Source organism: Orcinus orca, chromosome 10, assembly GCF_937001465.1.
Source record: "Orcinus orca chromosome 10, mOrcOrc1.1, whole genome shotgun sequence".
Lineage (NCBI taxonomy): Eukaryota > Metazoa > Chordata > Mammalia > Artiodactyla > Delphinidae > Orcinus > Orcinus orca.
In genome coordinates this window covers 92,414,054-92,442,036 of record NC_064568.1, presented here as the reverse complement: position 1 = coordinate 92,442,036, position 27,983 = coordinate 92,414,054, and the positions used below count along the sequence as shown (strand labels likewise).

General features: G+C 40.7%; 2 protein-coding genes across 6 annotated transcripts in view; one reads left to right on the top strand and one right to left on the bottom strand.

Moving 5' to 3' along the window:
* The first annotated feature begins 737 nt into the window (after window positions 1–737).
* On the top strand, window positions 738–10,333 carry FAM8A1 (family with sequence similarity 8 member A1). 3 transcript variants are annotated; one of them, XR_004485173.2, is made up of 6 exons: window positions 738–1,847; window positions 2,923–3,043; window positions 4,655–4,778; window positions 5,290–5,429; window positions 5,825–5,964; window positions 6,925–7,137. XR_004485173.2 is itself a non-coding variant. In XM_033434855.2 (5 exons), exons 1-5 carry the CDS (start codon window positions 1,118–1,120, stop codon window positions 5,829–5,831), a joined length of 1,122 nt encoding a protein of 373 aa, XP_033290746.1. In that variant the 5' UTR covers window positions 738–1,117; the 3' UTR covers window positions 5,832–6,918. The 3 variants fall into 3 exon arrangements, 2 of the variants coding, with proteins under 2 accessions (XP_033290746.1, XP_004273590.1); XM_033434855.2 differs by lacking the exon at window positions 6,925–7,137 and having other exon boundaries at window positions 5,825–6,918; XM_004273542.4 differs by lacking the exon at window positions 5,825–5,964 and having other exon boundaries at window positions 754–1,847; window positions 6,925–10,333.
* Window positions 10,334–13,026: 2,693 nt separating this feature from the next.
* NUP153 (nucleoporin 153) overlaps window positions 13,027–27,983 on the bottom strand; it is a 74,682-nt gene continuing 59,725 nt past the window's right edge. For all 3 annotated transcript variants that reach the window (XM_004273541.4, XM_033434853.2, XM_033434854.2), the window contains 7 exons: window positions 27,200–27,817; window positions 24,198–24,392; window positions 21,101–21,985; window positions 18,588–18,944; window positions 17,627–17,899; window positions 14,716–14,884; window positions 13,027–14,136 (listed from right to left, as the gene is read on the bottom strand). In XM_004273541.4, the coding sequence (XP_004273589.1) occupies window positions 14,055–14,136; window positions 14,716–14,884; window positions 17,627–17,899; window positions 18,588–18,944; window positions 21,101–21,985; window positions 24,198–24,392; window positions 27,200–27,817 (2,579 nt within the window). In that variant the 3' untranslated portion in view covers window positions 13,027–14,054. The remainder of the gene's footprint in view (window positions 14,137–14,715; window positions 14,885–17,626; window positions 17,900–18,587; window positions 18,945–21,100; window positions 21,986–24,197; window positions 24,393–27,199; window positions 27,818–27,983) is intronic.

Genomic DNA, 27,983 nt, shown 5'->3' with positions numbered 1-27,983 from the left:
CTCCTTCAGGGCAAAAGTTAAACCTTTTACTTTCATCTCCCAGAGCAAAGTCAAGAGTGATTACGGGAATCATTGTTAACAAGTATAACCCACGATACCTGGCCCCTGTAGATCTCCTGTATGGGACTGGGGATACAAAGATATATTCCTATCACTTAACCAACCTAAGGACATAGGAAGGTGTATTAAACTATACATATGTAAGGCGCCATATATAATTCAGAGGAAGGGGAAATCGTGCCTGGGCTTCTGTACTCAGAGGAGGCTCCAAAGCCCTGGGATATGAACGGGGGCCTTGCCTTAACAGAAAATAAAAGGCAGGCACCAAAGGTTGAGATAACGGGTCTGAGGAAAGGCACAATTTTGCTGAAGTAGGCTTGTGTCTGCAGCAGTGGCGAGTAAGATATTATGGACACAGGTCAGCTCCAGGATAAGGACAGAGTCTAGCTCTAAAATCAATATAACTCCTCTTTTCTCTTACAATCAAGATCTCTGCCGCTGAGCCATACTATCTTGATAGATCCCAGTATGGTTTGGTTATTAATTTCTTATCCTCTAAGGGGATATGCCTCATATCACCTTGAGTACAGATGGGCGAGGACCAGTTAAGTGGAATGAACGCAGGCGGAAACAAGTAACAAGCCCTGTGCCTAGAGACCAAAACTGTCGCGGTCCCAAACAGAAAAGGCGGCGCCGAGCCCTGGGACCTCTCTCTGAAATCTTCTTCTTCCATCAGCTCTTTCTCCCGGAGCAGCCTGAGTCCACATCCTGTGAGATTATCTGGAGAAGCCTCGGGCCTCCAACTTCATTAAAACCACAAGAGGTGTGTGTCTGGGGGACCGGTGATAGTCTGGGTCCCTCAAGGGATAAGCCCACGCCCAGCCGGGGAGGAGTCCTCCTGCCTCCCAAGGCTCTGAGCACCAAGGCCCACTCTCACGCCCCGCCTCCTGGCTCCGCCCCGCGCCGGCGACGCCGACGAGGGGGTGGGTTTCCGCTTCCGGTGGCGAATTGTTGACGCCTGCAGCTGCGGCGGTGGTTACCGGGCCGTTGGGGAGGGGCCAGTGGGGGAGTGAGACGGCGCAGTGACAGGACCGCCGAGCGTGCTGCTGAGGCGACGATGGCGGAGGGGCCGGAGAAAGCCCGAGGCCGCCCTCCCGGGCAGGACGACGGCGGAGGGGACCACGAGCCCGTTCCTTCCCGAAGAGGCCTTCCCGCCGCCGCCCCACGGCCCCGGGACGGGCCGCAGGCCGAACCCCAGGCTCCGGGCCGGCCCCCAGCCCCGGGCCTCGGTCCCCCCGCGGCCGCCACCGAGGAGTCGGAGCCGCCGCGCGAGCCCGAGAATGGCAGGGAGGCGGGCTCCGGCTCTGGCTCCGGCCCCGGCTCGGGCTCGCAGGCACCGGCAGGCTGCGAGGCCCCCGAGGCGGCGGCGGCGCCGCGGGAGAAGCCGGCGCGGCTGAGCGCCCGAGAGTACTCCCGGCAGGTGCACGAGTGGCTGTGGCAGTCCTACTGCGGCTACCTCACCTGGCACAGCGGCCTGGCCGCCTTCCCCGCCTACTGCAGCCCCCAGCCGCCCGCGCCCAGCTACCTCGCAGGCGCCGGCGCCGCCGCTGCCCCGGCCTCCGGGCCGCCGCCCCTGCAGCTGGGCTATTACAACCCCTTCTACTTCCTGAGCGCCGCGGCCGCCGGGCCCGAGCCGCCGGCCTCCGCCGGCCTCACCGCCTCGGCTCCGGTCGCCGGCCCGGGAGCCCGCGCGCCTCACGTGCAGCCGCCGGCCCGGGCAGCCCCCGCGACGAGGGTAGGACCCGCCGCTGCCTCGCGAGCCCCGAGCGAGACCGGGCGGCAGGCAGGTGAGAGGCTCTTCGGGGAGCGACCTGGGGGCGGGGCCGGCGGGCCCCTCTCCGCTGTCACCGCTGCCGCGCTCGCCGCGGCTTCTGCGCGTCCGTCAGCTCGCAGGGTGTACAGCGCGGCCCTGCGTGCGCCTCCCCTTAGACCTAGCGCTCCGAATCGGTTCCCTGGCCCCCCGGTCTGGTGGTTTCCACGTGCAAAGAAGTCTTTGCTCCTCAAAGCGTCCTCTTAGCCTTCGTCTCCACGGTGTGGAGTGAGATCCGAAGCTTAATTCACTCTCAGACGGCAAACCCGGCTTGGGGGTAGGGGAAGTTTTGACTGATGATGCTGGAAAGCATCCAGACATGGATGTATTAACTATATTATCTATAGTTAATATGATAACTTTTATGAATTAGGGACAGTGGAACTGACGGATATTAAAGGAGATTTTCAGGAATGCAAATGGAATTATGAACCTTTGGGCCTTGACTTCATCTTGTGTGTTGTCTGTTTACTTCTGTATGGGAATTAGAATATTCTGAATCACTTAACACTTTTTAGTGTATTATTTAGACTTTTTGTTTACTTTATCCAGCCACAGATAACATGGGACAAGACCTAGTTGCCTGAATTTGATTCAGAATTTAGGATGGCAGCTTGATAATCCCTGGATTTGTTAGAAAGACAGAGACAAACTAAATAAGGGGTAAGATGAGGGGCTCAGGGATTTACTTCGTACCGTCTACACTTGATATTTTGCTTAAAAAGTTTAATTTTGTGTCATAGGCTTGTAATCACCTGGAGTCTCCTCAATTGAATCCCTAGTGAAATGTATTGAGTACTTGAAATTTATCTGTGAAAGCATTTCTAAACATTAAGGGTGAAAACAAGCTTTAAACTGCTCAGTAAATAGTGAAGTAGCGTTGCTGTTTTAATAACATGCCCTATTGAAGTCAATACCAATAATTGTTGCAGTTATAAAATTTTTTTTATCAGCAAGTTGTACCTTGACTTTACATTCATTACCTAGCTTGGGTTCCAAGGTCTATGTGTAACGATTAGTTTTCCTAACTTTTTTTTTTTTTTAATTTACAGGTAGAGAGTATGTTATTCCATCCTTGGCCCACAGATTCATGGCAGAGATGGTGGATTTCTTTATTCTCTTCTTTATAAAAGCAACCATTGTCTTAAGCATTATGCACCTCAGTGGAATAAAGTAAGTTAAGGCCATTTGCAGAAGGGTTTTAATGTCCACTGTCTAGAGATCTTGCTTTAATTTTTTTTCATGCCTGCAAGTGACTTTATGGATAATCTGTGTGCCAGTGTCAGTGATTTCTTTATAGGAGCTTTGTTGGATTTGCTTTCTTGTTGGTTTTAAGAAATAACTACAAAAGAGAGAAAAATACTTAATTCTGCAAGATGTGGGGAATTTCACCTATCAAAAGTAGGTGAAAGGAACCTCCAACCCTGGTTTGATTTTATTCACTATTTTCTTAGGCCAGTTGCAAATTTTTCTCTTACAATCATTTTCAGAGTGGAGTATCTAAACACAAAGGCATAAAGAGGTTTTGGTAGATGAACTATTAATAATCAGCTAGATGGCATTTCCAAATGGGGCTGCGTATACTGTCAGGCAAGTTCCAAGTGAACTGCAAAGTGAGCTATTTATTTGCATAATCTTCCTTTCAGATTATAGCGGTTATCACTTGCTGAGCACTTCCCATGTGCTAGCCTTTGTATGGATTCTTAACCTTGCCACCACTGTAGAGTAGAGGTTAATATCTCCATTTTATAGAGATTGAAATTTGGGCTTACAAAAAGTTAAGCCCAGAATTTACAAAGGCAGTAAGCAACAGTCAAGTTCAGACCCTGGTAATTAAATTTCAGGGCCCCTGCCAGGAGCCTGAATGTTACTATGATTCTTCCCTGTCTCTCCCTCCCTTATGCCCTACACATCCAATCAAGTACCAGCTAACTCTGTTCAGTCTCTTGAATAACCTTCAACCCATACCATTTCCTTTTCACTGTCAGAATTTCATTTTTCATCATTGCTTCTCCCTAGTCCAGTCACTGCCATCACTTGCTTGGATTATAACACAAGTCTTCTAACTGGTATCTCAGTTTACTGTCTCCTGTTTTATCTCAATTCAGTCTCTGATAGAAAACCAAAAAGATCATAAATTCTGATTCTGCCACTCTCCTGCCTTAAAATCCTTCAGTAGTTTCTCATTGCCATCAGGGTAAGTCTTACTAATGTCCTCATATATTTTAACAAATACCCTTATTTCTTAATCACTCACCTCTCACAGTTATTTGAGCCACACTGAACTGCCTACAGCTTCCATCATACTCTTGCTTAAAGGCTTTCTCTCTTGTTAGTCCCTCTCTCTGAAATTTCTCCCTTCTTAGTCTGGCCAACTTCTCTTCATCCTTCAGATCTCACCTTAAATGTCATTTTTGGGAAGCCTCCACTAAGTTAAGTGTGCCTGGTACGTGTCTCCAAGTACCCAATGGTTCTCTATTATAGCCCTTTCCCCACTTCATTATTATTTATTCTGCTCTACCTGCTGGGTTAGCAACTCTGTGAAAGCAGAGACCATGTTGAATTCACTTGCCATTTTATCCCCGGGGCTAGTACAGCGCCTGCTCAGGGTAGTGCTGCTTATTTGTTGAATAGCTAATGAATGTTTTGTGAAGCTAGACAGTTGGAAACCTAAAGATTAGTTTATAATTTCAATTAAAGTTTTTGATTTACACTAATGAAAAAGAAATCAATGCAACTGCTCTGGTAACTAATTCTTTGTAACCGAAAACTATTTTTTTGTAGGGATATCTCTAAGTTTGCTATGCATTATATAATAGAAGAAATAGATGAAGACACATCAATGGAAGACTTGCAGAAAATGATGGTTGTGGCGCTTATATACAGATTATTAGTTTGTTTCTATGAGGTAAGCTACTGACTTCAGCAAATATTAATATTTAACAATCTAATTTTAGATTATCAGCCCAAGACAAAAAAGTAGTGGAGATTTTTATTTTTAATCATGTATTTGTCAAATGTCTTTATTTTTTTCTAAATTTCCTTTAACATAATACTTTCCAAGTTAAAACTTTCAGAATGGAGACATTTTTCATTTGTAATACATTTCTTTGTAATACATTTCAGTCTTGTCCAAAACTATATTTTAAGTTGGTTGTGGAACTTGAAATGCATCTTTCCATAGAAGCAACTTGCTAAAAAATATAATGGGTCATAGAGAAATATTACAGTAGATATCTTGTGGTATTGAAGATGTTAGAGACCTGCAGAAATGCATTGAAAGGTTAACCCTTAAGTATTCTATGAAATTCTTCCAACGTGAAAAATTTAAAACATGAATCATACGGCAGGAAAATTTACCTTTAAAATTGGTATAGTTGAGCCAGTAAATTATTATAAAATTATCCTTCTTTCCTTAGATAATTTGCATTTGGGGAGCAGGTGGAGCCACCCCAGGGAAGTTCCTGCTAGGGCTTCGAGTTGTGACATGCGATACGTCGGTGCTTATTGCGCCAAGTCGGGTTTTAGTGATTCCTTCCTCAAATGTTAGCATTACAACGTAAGTTCTTTTTTTTAGCTTAATGTATTATGTACTTATGAATTGTATTGATTACTGTACTTAAAAATTATTTTCATAAGTTATACCATTTGATAAAAGTATTTTTAGGATGTTGGTTCTTCATGGCATATAATAGGCTTACATTTATTAAGTTTAAAACAAAGTTTGAATGTTTTCAGTGATTATAGACTTCTCTTCAGTATATATCTTCAAAGGTAAGCATTTTATGAACTGTAGGTCACAATAATGAGGAGGATTTGGGCGTGGCTACTCTCTATATCAGTGCTCCAGGCCTAGCTTTATTATTCTCTAGATCTGTGGATATTGGAGTTTAGTTACTGCTGTGCCTTGAAGCTTCCATTTGGTAATACCTGTCATTATCCCATCTTGAATAGGCAATAAGAATTTTGACAGCTATACATGCGTGCATCCTGCTCCTAAGTGATAGAGCTTGTAATACTTCCAGTACTCATGGCTAGCTGTTGGCATCTGGCTCTGGGGGAAGGTACAGATAGTGATAATGGAAGTTGTGGAGGTGAGTAGGTGGTAATCAGTTGAGCAAAACAGGATACTGGCTGGAATTGCTGCCAGAATGATTCAGAGTTGGGTTGTTTAAACAAGAGACTCTAGAAAAAGCCTTGAATTTGCTCACATCTTCAAAATTTCCTTACATTTTTGTGATTCTAATAATCCTGGCTGTTACGTTTAATGAGTCAATAATGGCTAATATTTATTGAGCACCTCATAAACCAGGCACTGTTTTAAAAACATTGCATATGTATTAACTAATTTAAGTTAGGTACTATAGGTACTATTACCCTTTTATTACAGATGTGTAACACAACTAGTATAGTTGGTAGAAAATGAATCTGAAACCAAGCAGTCTGGATTCAGAGCCCACATTCAGCTGCTGTGTTATCCTATAACCATTCAGTGCACCGAAAGGCAGAAATCTAATGTTAGTGGGACAATTCTCCATTCTGAGCTACTGTTGAAAGCTTTCCTTAATCACAGAAGCCCACAGAGAAAGATCTGATAAACAAATACAGTAATTTGAAATGCTGGTGCTCTTCACAGAAGGTAGAAAATGGGACTGCGTAAGTGTACTCAGTTTAGAAGATGGTGAAAACACACAAAGTATAGAGGTACTGAGTGACTATAGAAAGGGTAGTAAAGGGAATATTCTAGTCTTCTGTCAAAATACTAGAAAATACGGTAAACATTTAGTTCACATTCTAAGACATATTATTGCTTTTCATGTGTAAGTTCTAAAGTCGAACTAACTTTTATGTTACAGTCTTTAGAACTAGTCCTGGTGGTTTGATCATACTTTGCTGCTTGAAAGTAATTCAGTTATCAAAGGTTAAAACTCTGTTAATTATACTCTGAATATGTTTTAAATACATCTTGAACTTGATAGAATACTATTAATCTATATGTAGTTGGTATACGACTTATCTGTTTTTTGGTTTTTTTTTTTGCTTTAATTTTTTAGGTCCACTATACGAGCTTTGATCAAGAATTTTTCTATTGCTTCTTTTTTCCCTGCTTTCATCACACTGCTGTTTTTTCAGCATAATCGAACAGCCTATGACATTGTAGCAGGAACCATTGTGGTAAAAAGAAATGGGGTCAGATGATGCCCCAAAAAGCCCTGAATTCCATACTCTCTGGAATAATGACAAGACTAAACTATATATCAAGGCCATCAGTATCCCTGGGTTACATTAACTGATGATTTAGAAATTAAAGCAGTCGCTCCAGTGTGATGCAGGTGACTATGCTGAAAGTATTGATTTTACTTGAATGTCAAAGAAAGAACTTTTCCAGAAGAAAAACCTGTTAAGTTCAAGTGTTAAAATTTTTAGATTGAACCGAAGGCAAGTAGTGTCATAATCAACAAGGGACAGTATATACTTAAGATCTAAGGTATTAGAACTTGCTGAAAGCATTTTCAGCTTTGAAATCTCCAAATGAAACTTTAAAAGCTTATTTTGGTTTATCCCAAAATGATGGAAAATGTCCATTTGTGTTTTGTGAACACACTCATCTTTTAGTTAACACTTCTTAAGGAAACTTTTGTCTTTGCTTTTTGCGGGGAGGGAGTGGGGACACACATTTTATAAGCCACTTAGCGCCCATCCCAGGAGCTGGTGAGTTAGCTGCAAGAGAGAGGGGAAAGTGAGGCCGGCCTAGCAGTTCCCTGACTTGAAATTTTAAAATCTGTACTGCAGTTTACTGTAGGAATGATGTAACTTTATAACTATTCTTAATGCCTAAACATGTATTTGGGGGCAGATTTTGCATGATGATGAAAAAGTATTAAGTCATATTGCTATCTTATCCTTGATTTTTTTTTGTTTTTTTAAAGAAAAAGGTAAGTTAGTGATTGCTTTTAATGGGGTTGGGGGGAGGGGTAAGTTTTCACTGTAAATTTAAATTGAAACTCATGTGCAAGTGTTTTCAGTGCCCTAAATCAAACCATAAATATGTGGGGAAAAGCAGTCCTATCAAACTGTTGCATATTTACTGTAAAACAATATTCCCAGTATGTGCGCAGCATGAAGAAAGTATTAGTGCTTTTTCAGTGTTCTGAATATAACTTCTCTTTATATACAGGATATCCACATACTAGTTTCCTTTTATTATATTGTTCAAGGAATTAAATAATCTTAGCATTTCATGATTAAATACTAGTAGCCTGTGAAATACTTACCAATTTTCCCGTTAGGGACTGTTCTCTGTAACAAGGAAGAGTAGCATTTCCAGATGTTATTCCAAGTTCTTTGGTTCTGTGGGCCAACAGCTCATTTGGGGCCTGCCAGGGATGATGTTTTTGAGGGAAATTTTAAGTAACACTTTGTGTATTGCCATTTTGATTTATTCTTCGATTGCATAGTTGTAGAGTTTTAAGTGTATGTATGTGCTTTTTGTTAGATGGCCCAGTTAGCTGTGCTGAGGTATAATCTGAACTAAAAGTTTTGTTTCTTAGGCATTTTCTGAATCTGTTATTTTCCCCCAAAACACTAAACTGTGTTGAACAGTTCATAACTAGGGTGCTTACAGGATCAGTCTAGGCTTTATTTTGGTCTTAACAGCAAATACATTTGCTATTACTATATCCGTTTTTAAAGTGGGTTTTTTTTGGACATTTAAAACGTGAATATTTTCAATTTGCTTATAGAAACCTTAACAGTGTCCTTAATGCCTTTTCTTATTGTAAAATTTCATAAACCATGAACCATGGTTTTCATAAACAATGTTTTTCAAAATAACTTTATAGTAAATCCATCACAGAAAGCCTATTGGTTAAATGTGTCAAAATACTAAACAGATCATTCATTCACCTGTTTCTGGGAAGAGAAAGTGTTATGGTCCTTCACAGTAAACAAACCCAAACCATCCACTAACTTCTTAAATTAGAGGAGAAATTATTAGGAAATGTTACATAAACTTACTGATTAGTAGTGTATACATTAGCATCAGAGTATAACCCCCTTTGCCCCTGACTGGGAACTGGAGTTGAAATGTACCCTTCCGACATGTAGCTCTGGAATACACCTTTAATGTATAATTTCCTCGATGGTTCACCACTTAGGCTATTTTTATACAGTAAAACAAAAGGAAATATGTAGTCCAGTTTGTTTTATACTTTAATATCTATGTAGATGCATTTCTCAGGATTCAAGTTACACTATGTAGCCCTATCAAGTAAAAAGTGTTACTTTGTCTGCCTTTACAACAAAATCCAAGTCTGTTTATGAATTCAGCACTTAGGGAGATTTTTGATTCCCAAGTTGGGGGGAAAAATGACAAAATGGGGAAGAAGGGGGAGCCACATGTTTTTCTCTTGGGGCTGGGGCCTCCCTATTTTCAGTATACTTTATTATATTTCATTTACAGAAATGCTGAATTTTCTGTGTCAAGACAGAATTCTCATACTGAAGCTCTACAGCCTAAAAAGGCAAAAAGAAAGTTGTCTTCACAGTATTAACATTATTCATCACTTTTACAAGATAATAAGGGAACAAAAATTAGGAGTTATGCTGAGAATAGTATTTCAGTGAACATACCGTATGTAAAAACCACAGGTCATGTGGTTAATTTAGGCATCTAGAAACTCTACCTGTTATGAAATGTGCAGCCTGAGTGGCTCCTGCACCTTGAGAAAAGTCTGACATACTAATGCACGCTGGGCTGAGCTAGGTGAGGGAGCAGCGGCAAGCAAGCTGTGCTTTTAGGGAGTCTGTGGCTAGAGAGAAAGCCAGCACCTGTGTGGTACTCGCGTGGCACTGCTTCAGAAGTTACTTCTTTCTCCCTAAACAGTCACCTAGTTTCTCCCAAATATTTAGGATTGAAAAAACATTATATTTGAGGGCTTTGTCTAAATTTATAAAAGTCTTTAATGTTTCAAATGACGGTAAAAATTATTCTAACTAAAAGAAGGATTTTTTTCCCTTAAGTGACTTGTTTGGGCGTTTCACTTAGGCATAAATACTTCCAGCAAAAGTTGAAAATTAAACTACTTGGGAATAAAGGGCTTTTTGATGAGAATGTATTAACTTTTTTTATTCTACACTTACCCCTATGAAAACAGGCTGCTGTTCCTTTTAAAGAATATTCCTAAATAATAGCAGTATTCCTAAAATCTGGCAAATACTTCAGTTACTTGCCATTTCCCACCCTCCAGCCCATACCAAAGGCCAAAATCTTTGCAATACGTGCGTGCCTGGGTAAAGTTCCTCATCTCAAGCTGTGTGCGTATTTCTTTGCAGTTCATTATAGTATGGCTTGATCCACAAACAGTATCTGATGGCCTGCCTATAAATGAAAATTCAACATTCTGTTTTTAATAATTTGCCACCAATTTGTATTCTTTGTCTCAATAAATACCTGGTCACCAATGCTTTTGTGTTTTGCCTGTTTCTTTGAGGTTTGCTCCAGAATCTCCTGCTTCCAAATACAGCTGCTCTAGCATTCTCTGCCTTCAGGAGATGAATGCTTTCAGAAATAGAGGTCTATCAAAAAAAAAATCATCCACTTTGAGATATATTCTTTTAGCAAGTCACTCAGAAGTTAGCTGTAGATGACTGAGCTTTTAATGTTAAACTAATCCTGTCCGTTCCTTACAGTTGTTAACCATTCCAACCGCAGTGCAAGATACTAAGGACCCACATTACAAATGAGGAACCAGCGGTCAGAGTCTCGTAGCTAGTAGAAGACTGAGCTGGGCAATTTAATCCTAGTCTGGTCTTGAAAGCGTTCCCTATTCAGACCTTTACAAACAAAACTAGGACAGGACACACAACAGGTTCCTCGAGAAACACAAAGATAATAAAGGATAAACTTAAATGTAGTTAAACTGTGGCGTGGTCTGAATCCTGTAGACAATGTGCTGTCAGGACCTCAGCCATGAACTACTACACATTCTGGAAACCACAGTGGATGTCTGAGGTAAGCTTATAAAAATTGCCCCAGGGCTTCCCTGGTGGCACAGTGGTTGAGAGTCCGCCTGCCGATGCAGGGGACACGGGTTCATGCCCCGGTCCGGGAAGATCCCACATGCCGCGAAGCGGCTGGGCCCGTGAGCCATAGCCGCTGAGACTGCGCGTCCAGAGCCTGTGCTCCGCGACGGGAGAGGCCACAACAGTGAGAGGCCCGCGTACTGCAAAAAAAAAAAGAAAAAAAATTGCCCCATATTACAAGGAAATGAAAGCTCTGACATGTTACATATAGCTGGTGTGTGTAGCTAGACCCAACACACCCATTTTTATCAATTTTACTGTACCAAATTCACCAGTTTCCAAACAGGCCCAGCACATGACATAGTGATACAATTAAAACATAAGTTTTTCCCCAGGCTAAACCAGGAAGTTTATGGCCTGGTTACAAATTCCTAAAACTAGTCCAACACTTATTTCAAGTAATAAAATCCTAATTCTGTGAATAATTCCAAGAGAAATTTCTTACAAATAGCTAAAGACTTATTTCAGTTGTCTGAACTGTACTTCTCAGTGCCCCAAACTGTAAATTACTAAAAAACCAACCTACCACTTGAGAGTGGCATGCCTGGACCTCATGCATCAGAAGTCTTCCAGGTGCTCATGTAATTTGGGGCCCTACCTGGACCCAGTGATGCATGAGTCTCTGGTGAGCAGGTCCCAGGATATACATTTGGCCCACCTCACCAAGCATGTCGATGTACATTCAGTGAGAACAACGGACGCTCTTGTAAATCAAATTATATAAACATACCTGATGATTCCATCTTTCTGCGTATGCCTTTCTTACCTTCAGAGATTATTTTCAGTTAAAAACAATTCCTCATTGATCCAGCACGAGAAGTGGGCTTTTATTGTTTTCTTTCCATAACGTTTCCCCTTCTTCCACAAACAGCGCTTGACTTTCATTTGTGTATGGAGCATGGAACCCAAGGCAGCTATTACAGCCACAGGGAGTGGGTCTACAGCCTGTACCAGTCCGACGAAGAGATACCTCTGCTGGGCTTAAGCAGGGACTGATTTGAGGCTGGAGCTGCTACCACGAATGTTTTCTATAGCTGCCATGTGCAGCCTGAGAGTTAAAGCAGTTGACATGAAGACAAGTCCTACCTAAGTCCCAAATACTCTAGCCCTAGAGATCTCAGTTCTGGGGGCCAGATTTCATTTATAAAATAAGCCACCCTAAGTTTGGTTTTCAGTTACTTGCTTTTAAAAAAAAATTACTAAATAAAATATTTCCAGCACATTTTTAATGAAAAATCTTTCCCAGAATAGAAAGCCTAATATTCCCATCCATATCGACCTAAAGAATGGCTAAGAGTGAACGAACATGCAGTTTAGTTAGGCATTAACTTCTCAGCATCAACACCCCACAGGTTTCCAGTTTACTTCTTTTAGCATTCACCATCATCTGCCCCCAAAAGAGGTTCATGTCAAATGTATATTATTTAATAAGGTGAGAATTATAAATACAAAATTCCTACTCCGAAACCAGCATTTGATGATGTCCTAAGACATTTTCAGTAAGAGAAACCATGTCACTGGAAACACAGAAAAGCTCTTAAACATTTTAAAGTACTGAATTTAACCACAAGTTCAGCAAAATAAAAGTCGGCACAGAATAATCATATGTACAGATTGAAGAATACAATTATCAAACGCTGTCCCAAGAGCACTTTTATGGACCACAGGAAAGAAATCTAGTTTAAAAAAATCGATAAAATAATCCAAAAGAAATTCCACAAAAGGACCACTGAAGTTTTTGTGGGCTATTTTGGGCATGCATCTCCAAGAACTCTATCAATAAAACATTGTCTAGCCACCTATCAAGGAAGATACAAACAGAAATGGCTGCGTGTGTTTATTTTCAACTTTTAAAAAGTATGTCCATTTATATGCAAAGTAGGTGCGATTCCTAGCACCAGACATAAAGCAGGGTTATCTTCAGACACTTCCCCTTCAGTTAGGAGTTGTCCAAATCACTTCAATGTATTCTTCAGAATTTTTCTTCTAACTGACCATTGTTAACCTTCATAAAAAGGTTCCCTTCCACTAACACTCATACCTTCACTAGGATTTAACACTAGAACAAAACGTATTTCATAACTTTTTATTGATGGCATTTATCCCATGGTTTAACATGTTAATTATACTGTAATAAACATGGCTTTAATATTAAACTTTTCCTTATTATCCAAAGTCACCACAGTCCATTTCAGTAAATATAAAAATATATGCTTAATACTTTGTACAATACTGGTTTTTGGTCCAAACAAAAACTGGATCAGAAAAGCCAATAAACTCACTTTAAGAATCCCCAATTTTTTTTTTTTAAAGATTTCCAAATGGATTTAGGCAACTTTGAATAATGGGATTTACATAATAAAATCTGAGACAAGACTAAACAACAAAAAAAACTTTCTAACACAAAATTAAAATTTCAAGTTCACAGATTTATGTTATGCCAAAAAAGTACAGAAACAAAATTGTATTTACACAAGTTTCATAATAAAATAATGAAAAAGGCAAGACAGGTGATAGTCAGAAGAATGCCAATATAGAAATAGCATATAATTATTAAATGGAGAACGAACTAGATCTAACAACTCCTTAGCATGGACCACTCTTTAATCAGGCTTCCTCTATCAGAAAATTTTAGTGCACAATACACCCAACTCACTCACTTCACACATACACCAGCACAAACTCAGCATAGAAATCATTCATTTCAACATCCTCTAATCTATACAGAATTCCTCAGATATAATTACAATTTCAATGCGTTCCATAAAACGCATATCAACGCACACGGTGGTGCAGAGGTTGTATACAAAGCCATTCTCTTGAGCGGGCTCGATTCCTGGGTTCAGCCAGCCTATGCCAAACCAGTGAATAATTTGCTGGATCATAAAACATTTTTGCTGAAGAGTAAGTCACCAGTCTAGCTATTATTTTTTTAAAAGGGGGTGGGAGAGGTAAGGTTGGGGCTTCTGTAAAGAAAAAAGGAGGAAAATTCCAAAATTAAAGATCTGACCTCAGATAACCCAGCACGTAGTACAATCCAGAATCTGAAAGTAGGGCACCAGCTGTTGTTAAAACAGTGTGTATAACACCATCAAGATCTTTATTTCCTGCGTCTAACAGCAGTCTTTATCTTGCGACCAGAAACTGCAGTTCCAGGAGAGAATGAGTTTTTCCCATTTGACCTGTGAAAAACAAAAACTCTATAATGTGACATGATGCTCAGATGAAAGTTCACAATCATAACACTAAATGTGACTGGTGATGGGGTGGGGGACACTACTTTCTGCTACACCTCATACCCTCAAGAGACACACGCACACACACCCTGCTACTTTGTGCTACACCTCATACCCGAGACAGACAGACACACACACACACACACACACGCACACACACCCTGCTACTTTGTGCTACACCTCATACCCTCAAGAGAGACACACGCACACACACACACACCCTGCTACTTTCTGCTACACCTCATACCCGAGACGACAGACAGACTCTCTCTCTCTCTCTCTCTCTCTCTCTCTCCCCCTCTCTCTCTCTCTCTCTCTCTCTCTCTCTCTCTCTCTCTCTCTCCCCCCCCCCCCCCTCCTGCTAGTTTTCTTAGGCCATGATCCTCCAAAATTGTAATACGGTAAACTGATGGAGAACATAGATTTTACCTCAACCATACTGCACCCTGGTGATTCTATACACACACACACAAACACACACCCTCACTATGTTAAATTCTCCATTTCAACAAAAAGCTCTCTTACCCCACAGAAAACGCCGCTGGAGACTGGCTAAATTGAAAGCCCCCCGAGCCAGAGGGCTGGGCTGAGGCCGCAGGTGTGCTGGCATTTGCGCCGAACGTGAACACTCCTGATGGATTATTGTTTGTGAAGTTGAAATTTGTAGCGCTGCTGCCAAACTGGAAAACAGAACCTGCAATAGATGAAGCAGAAAAACTTTATTAAGGTAAAAATGATGGTTCTTCTAGTAATGACTCTGACCTTTACATACAAAAACCTGTAAAGGGTTAAAGCTCTTATGGTCACTTAAAGAAAATTAAGTATTTTCTCCACTCACACAATATATACCTGACACCCTCAAACAAGTGACCTAACTCACCCATGACCAAGGAAAAAAGGGCAGGGTGGACTTTTCGCTAAGACCGTGGAATCAACAAACATACTTACCTCTATCTTCTTCAAAATTATGTTAAAATAACAGTAAAGGGAATTTTACAATAAATGGAGAGAGGAGACAACACAACAAAATTTTGAAGCTGGAAGGCTAACTGGAGCCAAGTACTAAACTAGCAGCAAGGGAAAGCACAGAAGTCTTTCCATTTACACTAAACATACCCAAAAGGTTTAGGTTCCAGGTACTTCCGGAAGTGAGAATGAAGGTGTGACTGAAAAAAACCCCAGCAGAATGGTAGAGTATCTGTTTAAGAAGCAGATACCTAGATCAATCCCTCCCCAGCACCAAACAGGATAATACATCTCCTCTACCCAGCAGAAGAATAGAACTTTAGTCTCTGGAGAGGCCTCTGGACCAGGGGACATCACACATAAAGGCAAAGATACCATACTGCAAAAAGAAGCATTCAGCATCTCTCTGCCCTGACTCAGCTCCCATACCGCTGGCAATCAGGAGTATATACACCCTTCAGGAAGGAGACTGGAAGAATCTTCTCTGGGAAATCTGGCAGTCTGAAAGGAAAGACCTAAAGATATTGTACTAGCATCCAGTTCTTCCCAAGAGGACAAGCCAGTTATTAGATAAACCTACAATGATATTCAAGATCTGTAAGCCCTAACCACATACAATGAATTACTGAGTGGTATTTAGGTGTCCTGCACTCATAAAGTTATAAGTAGAATGGAAGAAAATATTCACAAACCATGTATCTGATAAAGGGCTGATATCCAAAATACATACGAACTCCTACAACTCAAGAGCAAACCTCCCCCCCACCAACAAACAAAAACCAAAACCAAACCAAAAAACCCCTCAAATAACCCAATTAAAAAACGGGCAAAGAACCTGAATAGACATTTCTCCAGAGACAACACACGGGTAAATATAAAAAGATGCTCAACCTCACTAACCATCGGGGGGAATGCAAATCAAAACCACTAGGAGATATCAGCTCACACCTCTTAGAACGGCTATTATCAAAAAGATAAGAAATAACAAGTGTTGGCAAGGACGTGGAGAAAAGGGAGCCCTTGTGAACTGTCGGTAGAAATGTAAACCGCTGCAGCCACTATGGAAAACAGTATGGAAGTTCCTCAAAAAGTTAAAGATAGAACCACCATATGATCCAGCAATCTCATTCTAGGTATTTACCCAAAAGACTTGAAACTAGGCTCTCAAAAAGATAGCTGGACTCTCTCATTCACTGCAGCATTATTCACAATGACCAAGATGTAGAAACAACCTAAATATCCATAGACAGATACACAGATAAAGGAAATGACATATATACATAAAATGGAATGTTCATCTTGCAATATGGGAAAACATGCATGCATCTGGAGGACATAAGTGAAATAAGCCAATCACAGAAGAACAAGTACTACATGACTTCACTTCTATGAGGAATCTAAAATAACCAAATTCACAGAAGCTGAAAGAATGGTGGCTGCAGAGGAGGGCTTGGGAGTGGGAAGAAATGAGGAGCTGCTATTCAAAAGGTATAGAGTGTCAGTCATGCAAGACGCGTACATTCTAGAACTCTGCTGCACAATACTGTGCCCAGAGTTAACAACACTGCATTGCACACTTAATTTGTTGAAAGAGTAGATAGATCTCACGTTAAACATGCTTACTACAATTAAAACAAAACCCCCAAACACTACAAGTAGAGAGGCAAGAAGCACCAAACACGTGAGGAAAGTATTTCATAAGAAACACTAAGACCAGAACAATAATAAAGAAAAGCAATTTGGAGAAAACTGACTAAGCAAAAGCTTTAAGAAGGGGGAAAAAAACCTCTGCATCATTAATATCTTCAAGAGATCAATAGAAAACGCTTCTAAAACAAAAGCAGAAGGATATAAAAAGGAGACATCCACAGAACAAAGAGGACCACTCGGAAATTAAAAAGTAATACACGTAGAAGTAAAATCTCAACAGGTGTGTTTAAAAGTAAATTGAGGGGGACTTCCCTGGTGGTGCAATGGTTAAGAATCCACCTGCCAATGCAGGGGACACGGGTTCGAGCCCTGGTCCGGGAAGATCCCACATGCCGCGGAGCAGCTAAGCCCGTGCGTCACAACTACTGAAGCCCACGCGCTCTAAGGTCCACGTCCCGCAACTACTGAGCTCACGTGCTACAACTACTGAAGCCCACGCACCTAGAGCCCGTGCTCTGCAACAGAAGAAGCCACCACAATGAGAAGCCCACGCACCACAACGAACAGTGGCCCTTGCTCACCGCAACTAGAGAAAGCCCGCGCACAGCAACGAAAACCCAATGCAGCCGAAAAGAAGTGCTTGACTGTGTGAAAGTTGGGAATGCTGTTTATAGGTAATACACATCTCTGTTCTGCCAAGTACAAGAGACAAAAAAAAAAAAAAAGACATGCATGGTTTCAAAGTTCAAAGAAAAACATTGTATTTAAGACATACAGAACCCAAATGCGGAAACAAAGGACATGACTACTACATACTTACTGGAATTAGGAGCTGTTCCTGAGCCAAATGCAGACTGACTAGGCTGCTGTCCAAACACGGGAGGCTGGCTGCTGCTCGACACTGTCCCAAAAGTAGGTGGTGCAGGCTGAGAGCCAGCAGAAAATAATGCTGCTGAAGATGACAGAGACCCAAAGCCTGGGGGGTTAGGCTGGCTGGCACCTTGGCTTTGTCCAAATGCTGGGGTCTGGTTAGCACCGAACGCTGGACTGGCAGATGGTGCTGAAGGTCCAGTGCCGAATACAAAGGAGGATCCTAGAGGCCCACAGAAATACTGAAATTACCATGATGGTTAAAATGAGATAAGCCTCAAGAAATCTCTATAAACTGAAAAGCACATTTCAAGCTTCTTTCCAGACTCTTACCTTGCTGAACACATCTTATCAAGACAAGTTTTGAATACTGATTAAGAATACAATTCTCTCTACCATTATTTAGTAAAACCATATAAAATCCAAATAAACAAAAACTTCATTAACAAGACTCCTGTCTTAACAGCCCCAAATTTTTAGGTCTTTAAAGAGATAAATCTAAGAAGACAACTGATCTGCCATCAGAAGTGTGACACACTGCAGAAATCAGCTAATGTTGTGACTATGTATCCGTTGCATAACGAGGACTAATGTCTATTAAAATAACCTTCGGTGTCTGGCTATTTACAAATTAACATTGCAAAGAAAAACAAAACAAAAACCCCCAAAAAGACAAGAAACACTTGAAAAAACTAAAGATTATACTCCTAATGAGATTAGAAATATTGCTTCCAAGAGTTACTTAAACTATACACAAAATGCACATCATTCCACATACTGAATAACTACAACACCCTGGGTAGAGATGACCTAAAAGCGGCCATGCTCTTTTGTGGTATTATTTGCTAAGAGTTCATCTGCTTACAATGAAAGCCATTCAAATTAACATGTCTCTTCTTTTTTAAAAGTACCTGCAGAGCTCGATGTGGTGGGAGCTCCAAAGCTGAAACCAGAGGCGGCAGTATCACTGCTGCTGGCACCCGGACCAAAGACAAATGGGGCGACAGCTGTGCCCGCGCTCGACGTGGTTGCTGGTTTGCTCTCTCGAGAAAATAGCAAAGACTGAGATGTACTGGATTCGGCAGAGTTCCCAAAGGCAGAGCTGCTCACAGGACTGTTGGCCTGTCCAAACACAAAGGCAGCCGCAGGCGCACTGGAGGACGAGGTGGAACTACCAAATATGCCACCACCAGCTGAAGTGGCTGGTGTACTTGAATTAGAGGAACTGTTGTTCAAGAAACTGAAAACTGGCTTTGCTGTACCTTGATCTATAAGACAGAAATTAAGAAATAAACAAAAACCTTTAAAAACAAGTAATACCAAAAGCATTTTTTCCTAAAGTCTAATCCGAGTCCATTAGAAAACAATCATTAAGTTTTTAATATAGATTCATTCATCAAATGGACATCTGTTATGTTAAATTTTTTTTTTTTTTTTTTTTTTTGCGGTACGCGGGCCTCTCACTGTTGTGGCCTCTCCCGTTGCGGAGCACAGGCTCCGGACGCACAGGCCCAGCGGCCATGGCCCACGGGCCCAGCCGCTCTGCGGCATGTGGGATCCTCCCGGACCGGGGCACGAACCCGCGTCCCCTGCATCGGCAGGCGGACTCTCAACCACTGCACCACCAGGGAAGTCCTGTCATGTTAAATTTTGATGTAGTCAAATATATCCACCTTTTCTTTTATGGCTTATGAATTTTGTCTAACATAGCAAAACCTTTGGCATTCAGATTAATAAAAACAAAAAATATTCCTTAAATCCAAATCTAACTGGATACTTTGGATAACAAATTCAGACAATGGGAGATAGCTACACTTTTATAAATTTGATCTTGCAATTTATGTTAGCAGGATTGTAACTTCAATTTATCTGAACAATGGCCAATTTTCTCTGCCGCCTTTACTGACTGGTGTACCCTTTTGCTCACTAATTTGTAACTCTACCTTTACCACGTATTAACTTCCAAACCTCTACAGTTACTGTTACTAGACTATTTTAAATATTGTAACTTTGTAGTATTGTTTGATATTAGTAGGGCAAACCTACCTGACTGTATGTGTACCCTTCTCCCCAAAATTTCTTATACATTTTCCCTTCCACGTGAATTTTAGAATTATTTTAGCTTGTCAAGCTCCACAAAAATTCCTCTAAGAACTGAAATTATATTGGGAGTGAGGTGAAGAGTAAAGGATATTCTCACTCAGGAACAAGTATAAAACATGCCTTTTATGTTCTCTTAATTCTTTAGCATGTTGCAGGTTCTGCTGATATTATAAAATACAAATTGGAAATGTTAGTAAATACAAATGGGAAATGCTGTCCAACTATTTATTCTTGATTTGGAGAAAAGAGAATGATTTTTTATATGGTGACCCTGAATCCAGCTACCTTCAGTAGAAGACTTTTTTTTTTTAAACTTGTTCCAATAACATCTCAGTTCCAACACTATTTACTAGACAGGGCTGGTCACATTGTGGTATGGGCATTGGTATAATTTACAGAAAATGGAACATGTTAGCTCACTTTCAGGTGGTTTAATAGGACGTTAAAAATGTCTATTTCAATGGAAACAGTATAGCGATACCAGGATTAAATTCGATTAGACCCTATCTCATTTTTATTCCTTTCTAAATAATAATGTATAATTTAGTTTTTGTTTCCTTTGAAGGGTGTGTTAAAATTTAAGCAGAATTTTATAGACAAAAACTGCTCACACCTATGTGTGGAATTCCATACTTCTTTTTTCAGGTTAATTTTTCATTTTCTTGTGTTTCTAATTTATTATTCAAAAGTGTTCATGTTCTTTTGCATTGTGTTCTGGGAAATTCCAGTTCACTAATCCAATTATCAGCTGTTTTTTTGCCCCCGCTGCTCCTCAGTCCACACAATGATTTTATTTCACAAACCATGTTTCTTTAACTTTTAAAAATACTATTTCATTTTTTTCTTCCAGATCTTAGTTTTCATAATCACCTCTATTTCTCAGGGATTTATCATATTTGTTGTCTATGTTCCTTAAATGCCAGATGAAGACTGTTTATCTCTATTTGTAAATGAAGGCCTGTACATAAAGATTTTATTAGTTAAAAAATAAAATATTTCATGAGCTTAAGAAAAAATGCTTATTTTCCTGAACAGTATATGTCAATTCTGATTATAAAAGCCCAAACAGAAGAGAGTAAGTCACGAACAAATGTGCAAATACTGTGGGCTTTCCATTAGAGCTGTGTTTCTCAAAATTAGATATGCAGATAACTTCATGAGAATCACGGGGGGGATTCTGAAGGAGCTGAATCCTCGGCTGCTTCCCAGAGAGTTCTATTACTGGTACTCTCTCAACTATTTCCAGTATAAACCATTCCTTGACTTGCTACCTTTGACACCTTGTAAAAAAAAAAAAACAACAACAATGTTTAATACCTACCAGCTGTAGTACTGGTTTGAGCTCCAAAAGCAAAAGTGGCCTTCGTTGGCTGTTCAGATTCCTTCTCAGATGGTTTTGCCATACTGAAACTAAAGGTCGAAGACTTGGAAGAACCCTCGTCTTTGGTTTGCTCTGAGTTCCCAAAGGAAAACACTGGTGTACACTTTGGCTCTTCACTGTCAGCTTTTTTCCCAAACACTAGAGATGTAGACGTGACAGGCTCTTGCTGTTTCTCTTCTGTCCTTCCCAAAACAAACAACGAGGCAGATGGCAGGGGGGCAGGGTCCACGCTGCTGAAAGTGAACCCTCCTTTGGAGGCAGGGGTTTCTTCTTTTTTTGCTTCTGGCGTCTGACATGTGAAAGGAGCCCCTGGGACACTCTTGGTGTCCACGGTTCCAAAACTGAAGCTGCTCTTGCTCTCAGAGGTCACTGTGGTGTCAGTAGCAGCAGGGGGAGGGTTAATGACACCAGAACCAAAGCCAAAGCCTGCTGATGAAGATTTCGGCGGTTCTTCTTTCTTTTCTTGCTGCCCAAGACTAGACACCCCAAACTGAAATGGAGCTAAAGAAGGCGGATTGCTTAAACCAGAAGCAAGTCCAAACTTAAAATTATCGTTTTTACTATCTTTTTTAACTTCTTCAGGTTTAGAATCAGATGAAACTCCAAATTTAAAATCTCCTATTGGTTTAGAAAATTTAAAGCCTTCACTCAAAGGGGTTACAGACCCAGAATCTAATGACACACCTATTTTGAAACCTCCTTGATCTCCAAATTTAAAATTTCCAGTGTTTGTTAAAGTCTGAGAAGGCCCAGAAGAGGATGATGGGATACCAAATTTGAAGGATGAGGTTGCTGGGTTCGAAGATGAGGAAGATGGGCTGAAGCCTTCAAAAATATAAGAAACACCAAAAAGACAATGAATTACTACTACTCTCTCAAACAGAATGTCAACCTTGAAAAGTAAAGGGACATGGGACAACTCTGAAAAGGCCTACTTCGAAGAGTATTAGTTTAACAATGGCAGTAAACATGAACCAAGTTGCCCATATTCAGCATCTCGATACTCACAACTACACGGATGTGCCACATTTCATCTATCAGACTGACAGAGATCAAACAAGTTTGATAAAACAGTGCTGGTGATGAGACTAGGAGTAACAGACACTCCAGACATGGCAGGTGGATGTGTAAATCAGCACAAAATTTGTGGAGGGCAACTTGCCAATATTTACCCCAAATTACAGACACATGTACCCTTTGACCCAGCAAGTCTACAGCTGAGTCTTTATTTGAATGATAAACTCAAAGATATGCAGAATGCCATATGCAATCCAGGCAGCTGTAAATGAAGAACAAAGTCCAAGCTAATCTGTGGTAATGTCAAGGGTGCAAAAAGGCGGTGTGGTATACAACCTTTTCTAACAAGGTAGAGAGAAGTAAGAATAGAGAGAATAGAAGTATATTTGCTTGTGATGTGCATAAAGAAACACTGAAAGAGTTACAAGAAACTAACCACAGATAGCTATTACCATTGGTGGAGCAGGAAGGATGGAAAATGAGCCAATAGGGACAAGAGAGAGACTTTTCGCTGGGAATCCTGTCATAATTTGCTTTTTAAATCCTGTGAGTACATGTGTTATTTACTTAAGAATTAAGATTTTTAGCACCAAAGAACTAGAATTATATGAGTGGAAGCAATATATTTTTTTTTTGCGGTACGCGGGCCTCTCACTGTTGTGGCCTCTCCCGTTGCGGAGCACAGGCTCCGGACTCACAGGCTCAGCGGCCACAGCCCACGGGCCCAGCCGCTCCACGGCATGCGGGATCTTCCCGGACCAGGGCACGAACCCGTGTCCCCTGCATCGGCAGGTGGACTCTCAACTACTGCGCCACCAGGGAAGCCCTGGAAGCAATATTTTAAAAAATAAAAATACTATACTGACAAGATCAAAGTCTTGGTTTCAGAATTCTTCTCTGTAGTGGAATAAACTAGAAATGAAGCACTTGAATGACTGGCTCAACACAAAAATCATTAAACGGTGCCAAGGTATTCATCCATTACTCTGTTTACCCACATGTAAATAGAGACAGGTGGCAACCAAGGGCTTGTAAAAATCGCTTGTCTTCAGATTTCCCCCTTTAATGATTACCCACCCCACTTTCTTTCCATAAGAAACTTATTTGAAATTATATCAGAATCTCAAAAGCAGGACTCCCCTGGTGGCGCAGTGGTTAAGAATCCACCTGCCAGTGAAGGGGACATGGGTTTGATACCTGGTCTGGGAAGATCCCACGTGCCGAGGAGCCACTAAGCCCAAGCACCACGCAACTACTGAGCCTGTGCTCTAGAGCCTGCGTGCTGCAACTACTGAGCCCACGAGCCACAACTACTGAAGCCCGCGCGCCTAGAGCCCGTGCTCCACAACGAGAGAAGCCACCGCAGTGCGAAGCCCGCGCACCACAACGAAGAGTAGCCCCCGCTCGCCGCAACTAGAGAAAGCCCACGTGCAGCAACGAAGACCCAACGCACCCAAAAAAAAAATCTCAAAAGCAAATGGCTATCCACACGGTCTCTGAAATACCTTAAGTGATATTAGACAGAAAGCTAAAAATAAAGCTGCCAAAGACAATAATTAACTAGTTATCACCTCTGACTCAAAGGATCTCAAAGGCACTTCTGCCTCAAAAGGAAGGTTTAAAGGTATGGTGATTACTGTACTACAGGTGGGGAAAACAGGAAAGGGACCATGAGGTAGCAGCCACATAAGGAGCTTTAGTGATCTTCTAAAACCCAAATGCAGTGTTTTTCAAACCAGTTGTATCCCCTTAGCCATGTTAATTAATTCAGTGGGCTGCAACCAGCATTTTCCTTCTCAAATGAAAACAAATAAAATAGAAAATGTACTTATCTTCACTGCAGACTAGCAAACAATTCAACTGCATAGTAATTCAGAGACAGATATGAGCTAAAAGTCCAGGACAATAGCTCATTTTACATGAATTTTCAACAGAGAATGAATAGTTTTAAAACCAAAGCTGTTTGTAAATACTTCACTTTAAAGTGGTAATCTAAGGAGGCACTTTGCCAACACCTTACCTGTAAACTCGGACTTTGTGCCCGGCTTTGCACTCTCGCATGCTACGCATTTGTTAGAATCTGCTTTATTCTCCACTAGGCACACTTCACAGTCCCAGCTTCCCTCAGGTTTCTTGAACTTGTCCAATCCTAGGCAGCCTCCAGACAACAGAGAGACAGAGACAGTGCTGCTACTTGAAGCAGGTACTGAACTTCCTAAAAAATAATGGGGAAATACAGGAAAATTCGGATTTACATTATGTCAAGATCTCAATGACACCACTAAGTCTAAATGTACAGTTTTTAATGTGTTTCCTATTAAGAGAAAATGCCAGAAATCTAAACATCACATTGTTAAAAACAGTACAGACATCTCAGATTTCTTTTAATCTTACAAAAGAGCAACTCACACTCACCTTGCTCAGTGATGAGCCCCCTTTTAATCCCCAGTTTGAACAGCCATGGTTTTTAAGAACCATGCTCACAAATCAGAGCCTAAAAGCCTGAATTTTCCTTAATAATCTATCCAATTTTGTTACACATCACAGATTATAAAACATACATTCTCAATTGTAGGCAACAGCCTGACTCATAAAACACACCGCCCAGGCAATATTCATTTCAAGATTTCAAAGCACAGATCTCTGGCTTTGAAATGACTATTTTTGCATAGAAGTGCTCTTTTATCCACTTCGCAATTCAACTCAACACTACCTACTATGTTCATGGCATTTCTGTTATAAGGTAGCCATTTAACAGACATTTATTAAGCGCCATAACGTGCTTAGGTTCTGGGGATATCGAGATGAATAAAATGTTGCTTAACTTCTAAAGGTGTTTCTGGTCTAAAAGGGGGGAAAGCAAAACGAACATAAATGCATAGCAGCACCATCACTAAGACGGAGAGTGACAAATGATCTAAACAAGAGTACAGAGAAGAAATTACTATGGGATAGGAGAAGGATTCACAGGGGTGGTATTTACATTTTTAAGCAGAACTAGCAATTTTGTGGGCAGATGCGGCGGCACAGGAAGGATAGCTCAGCAAGGCACAGCTGCATGAAGAAATACAGTGTTGAGAGTGGAGCCATTCATTCTGGTAACCTCACTTCTCTAAATGTCCTCTAGCTGTTGTCACTTTTCCCAGTTACCTGATCTGTGTTTTACCGGTATGTTCTCTTCCATCTTGCCAACAGAATTGTGCCATCTTTGGTCCACTGCCCTTCTCATGAGCTCTCATCTACTCTGATGATTTTAACCACCAACAAAATCTTTCCCATCCATACCTGAGACCCACACTTCTGGTTTTCATCCCTGTGGTATCTCTTTGTTGGTAGTTCCACTATCCACCTGGCTACCTTGGCTAGATGACAACTCTTCCCTTATACATCTCTCCAATCTATTTCATTCTCTTTCTCTGACCCTTCTACTGCTCTTCTGGTTCAAGCCCCCTCATCTCTTGCTTAATAGCCTTGTTATTGAGACCTCTGGTTTCATTCCCTTGAAATCCATCCTCCTAAAAAGCAACTAGTACCACGTGGTTTTCGTTTTTCCTCTCTGGTTATTCATTTAAAAGATTAACTGCTCCAAAGTTCTATTCTTGCTACTCTCTTAAGTTGGCAGAGTTCAGTTTTAGGCTGTCTTCTCTATTTGCTCTGCTCACTCACCTTATATCACCTCTACTCCCATGACTTACTTGAAAACTATGGGCTAATGACTCCCAAATCTGTGTCTCCAGTCCAGAGGGTCCATTATCAGTATATCCAAAGGCCTCACACATATCTGTCAACTTCAGCAGCTTGAAATCAACATATCTTCAAACCGTACATTATTCTATACCCCATTTGCTTTTATTAGTACATATCACTACTATCTCTACCTATATTATTGATCAACTTCCTAATCTGTCCTCTGGTTTCCAAATTTTGCTGCCTTCAAATCTATCCTCCAAAAAGCCACCAGGTGATTTATCAAAAATATAAGTTTGACCCATCAACTCAGAATAAATTTTGGTTTCCTACACGTATCAAGAGCTTTCTTTCTTTTTTTTGTTAAGGGGAAGAGGAAGAATGCCAGATGGAAAGAGAAAAATATTTCGGAAAAAAGATTCTGAAATCTTATTCTTGTAGAGATGTCTAGCAGGAATCAGAAATATGGCTCACCCCTGGTGTTAAGAGAGGGATGTGGGCTATTAACTCAAGAGCTTTCCATTGCAGACACAAAATCACACATCCATGATAATGCAATAAAAATAGGAAGTATAATTCCCAGGATACTCATAACATGTTTTATTTAGTATCCATGTTACCATATATCTGTACCAAATAATTATATAATAGCATTACAAACACAGCAGAGTCAAATGAATTAATTCCAAATGAATTAAAGATCAATGTAAATCTTCAGTTAACTCTTTCAAAATTGAACAGAAACAGGAAAAACTCAACTCTAACTTCATTTTTCTGGTTACCTAATAGAACTTTTCATTAATGATTCAGTAATTTATGATCATTGCAGTATCTCTGGCAGATAGCGCATACAGGTACAGGTATCACCATTAACATTCAGCCACAGCCTTCTCATAATGCAATGAAACCAGCTGTGTAAATGACCACTAGCCATCCTCACTTCTACTTAGAGGAAAAGAGACAAAGGAATATTTTATTTTGTGTAAAGGTTTGAGAAAGATTGCCCCATTTTAAGACCTTTGCATCTATATTAGCCAACTTTGAAAATGATCATGAAGAGCAAGAAGCTTCTGATAAAATTACATACAAAAAAAGAGGTCAAAGCAAATGCTGGACTGATTTTAACACACAGCCTCTCCTAAGAGAACATGCAGTTCCAGTCCCAAGCAAGTCATTTTAATTTCAAGACAGTTCAGAAAAATTAAGACATATGAGGAAATGCTCATCTTGAAACATCTAAAATATTGAGGTTATTCTTAGCTGTTTTACAGAGAATAAATTAAAATGTTCTATTAAAGAAATGAACAAAATTATTCCAAACAGCCATAAACGTACCTGGTTTCTGAGACATACAGGACACACATTTATTGTCTTCTGCATTATTAGAAACACAGCACACTGGACACTCCCAAGATCCCACGGGCCTTTTGAATTTATCTGTAAATCCTAAGGCACCAGTGGTCTCAGTGCAGCTGGAGGAGGAAGCAGCCACAGTAACAGCGCTTTCTGAAGCCACTGGCAACGTAAGGACTCGCTTAACACCAGTTCCCGGTTTCGGTGTTTCACAAGCTACACATTTTATCGCTTCAGGTTTATTTTGCACTAAACAGGTATCGCAATCCCAAGTTCCTACTGCTGGTTTAAATTTGTCTCCAAAGCCTGTCTCTGGTGCAGAAACAGTTGGTTTGCCACTTTTACTCGGTGTCCCAGTTCCGGTCTGTTTAGCAGTATCTTTTGGCGGCAATTTTGCTGCTTGACAGGCTACACATTTGTTGTCTGTAACTTTGTTCTGGAGTAGACAGGTATCACACTGCCACGATGGCCCAGGTTTTAAACTTTCCCCAAACCCAATTCCACTAGAAGAAAAGCTACTTATTGCTGGTCTTGAATAAACTACCAGGCTTGTGGTGGTAGGTTGAGCAGCAAGAGAATCTGCCTTTGGTGATGTGAAACCTACAATGCGGGGGAAGAGGGGAGTGGGAAGGAAAAGATTAGTCCACGTTTTGATTAGAAAGCCTATTATTTATTAATCATTAATAAATATTAATAATATTAATATAGACAATAATTATAGAGTAATAGCTGTTAATGATAAAAATATTATTCCTGGGAGGAAACA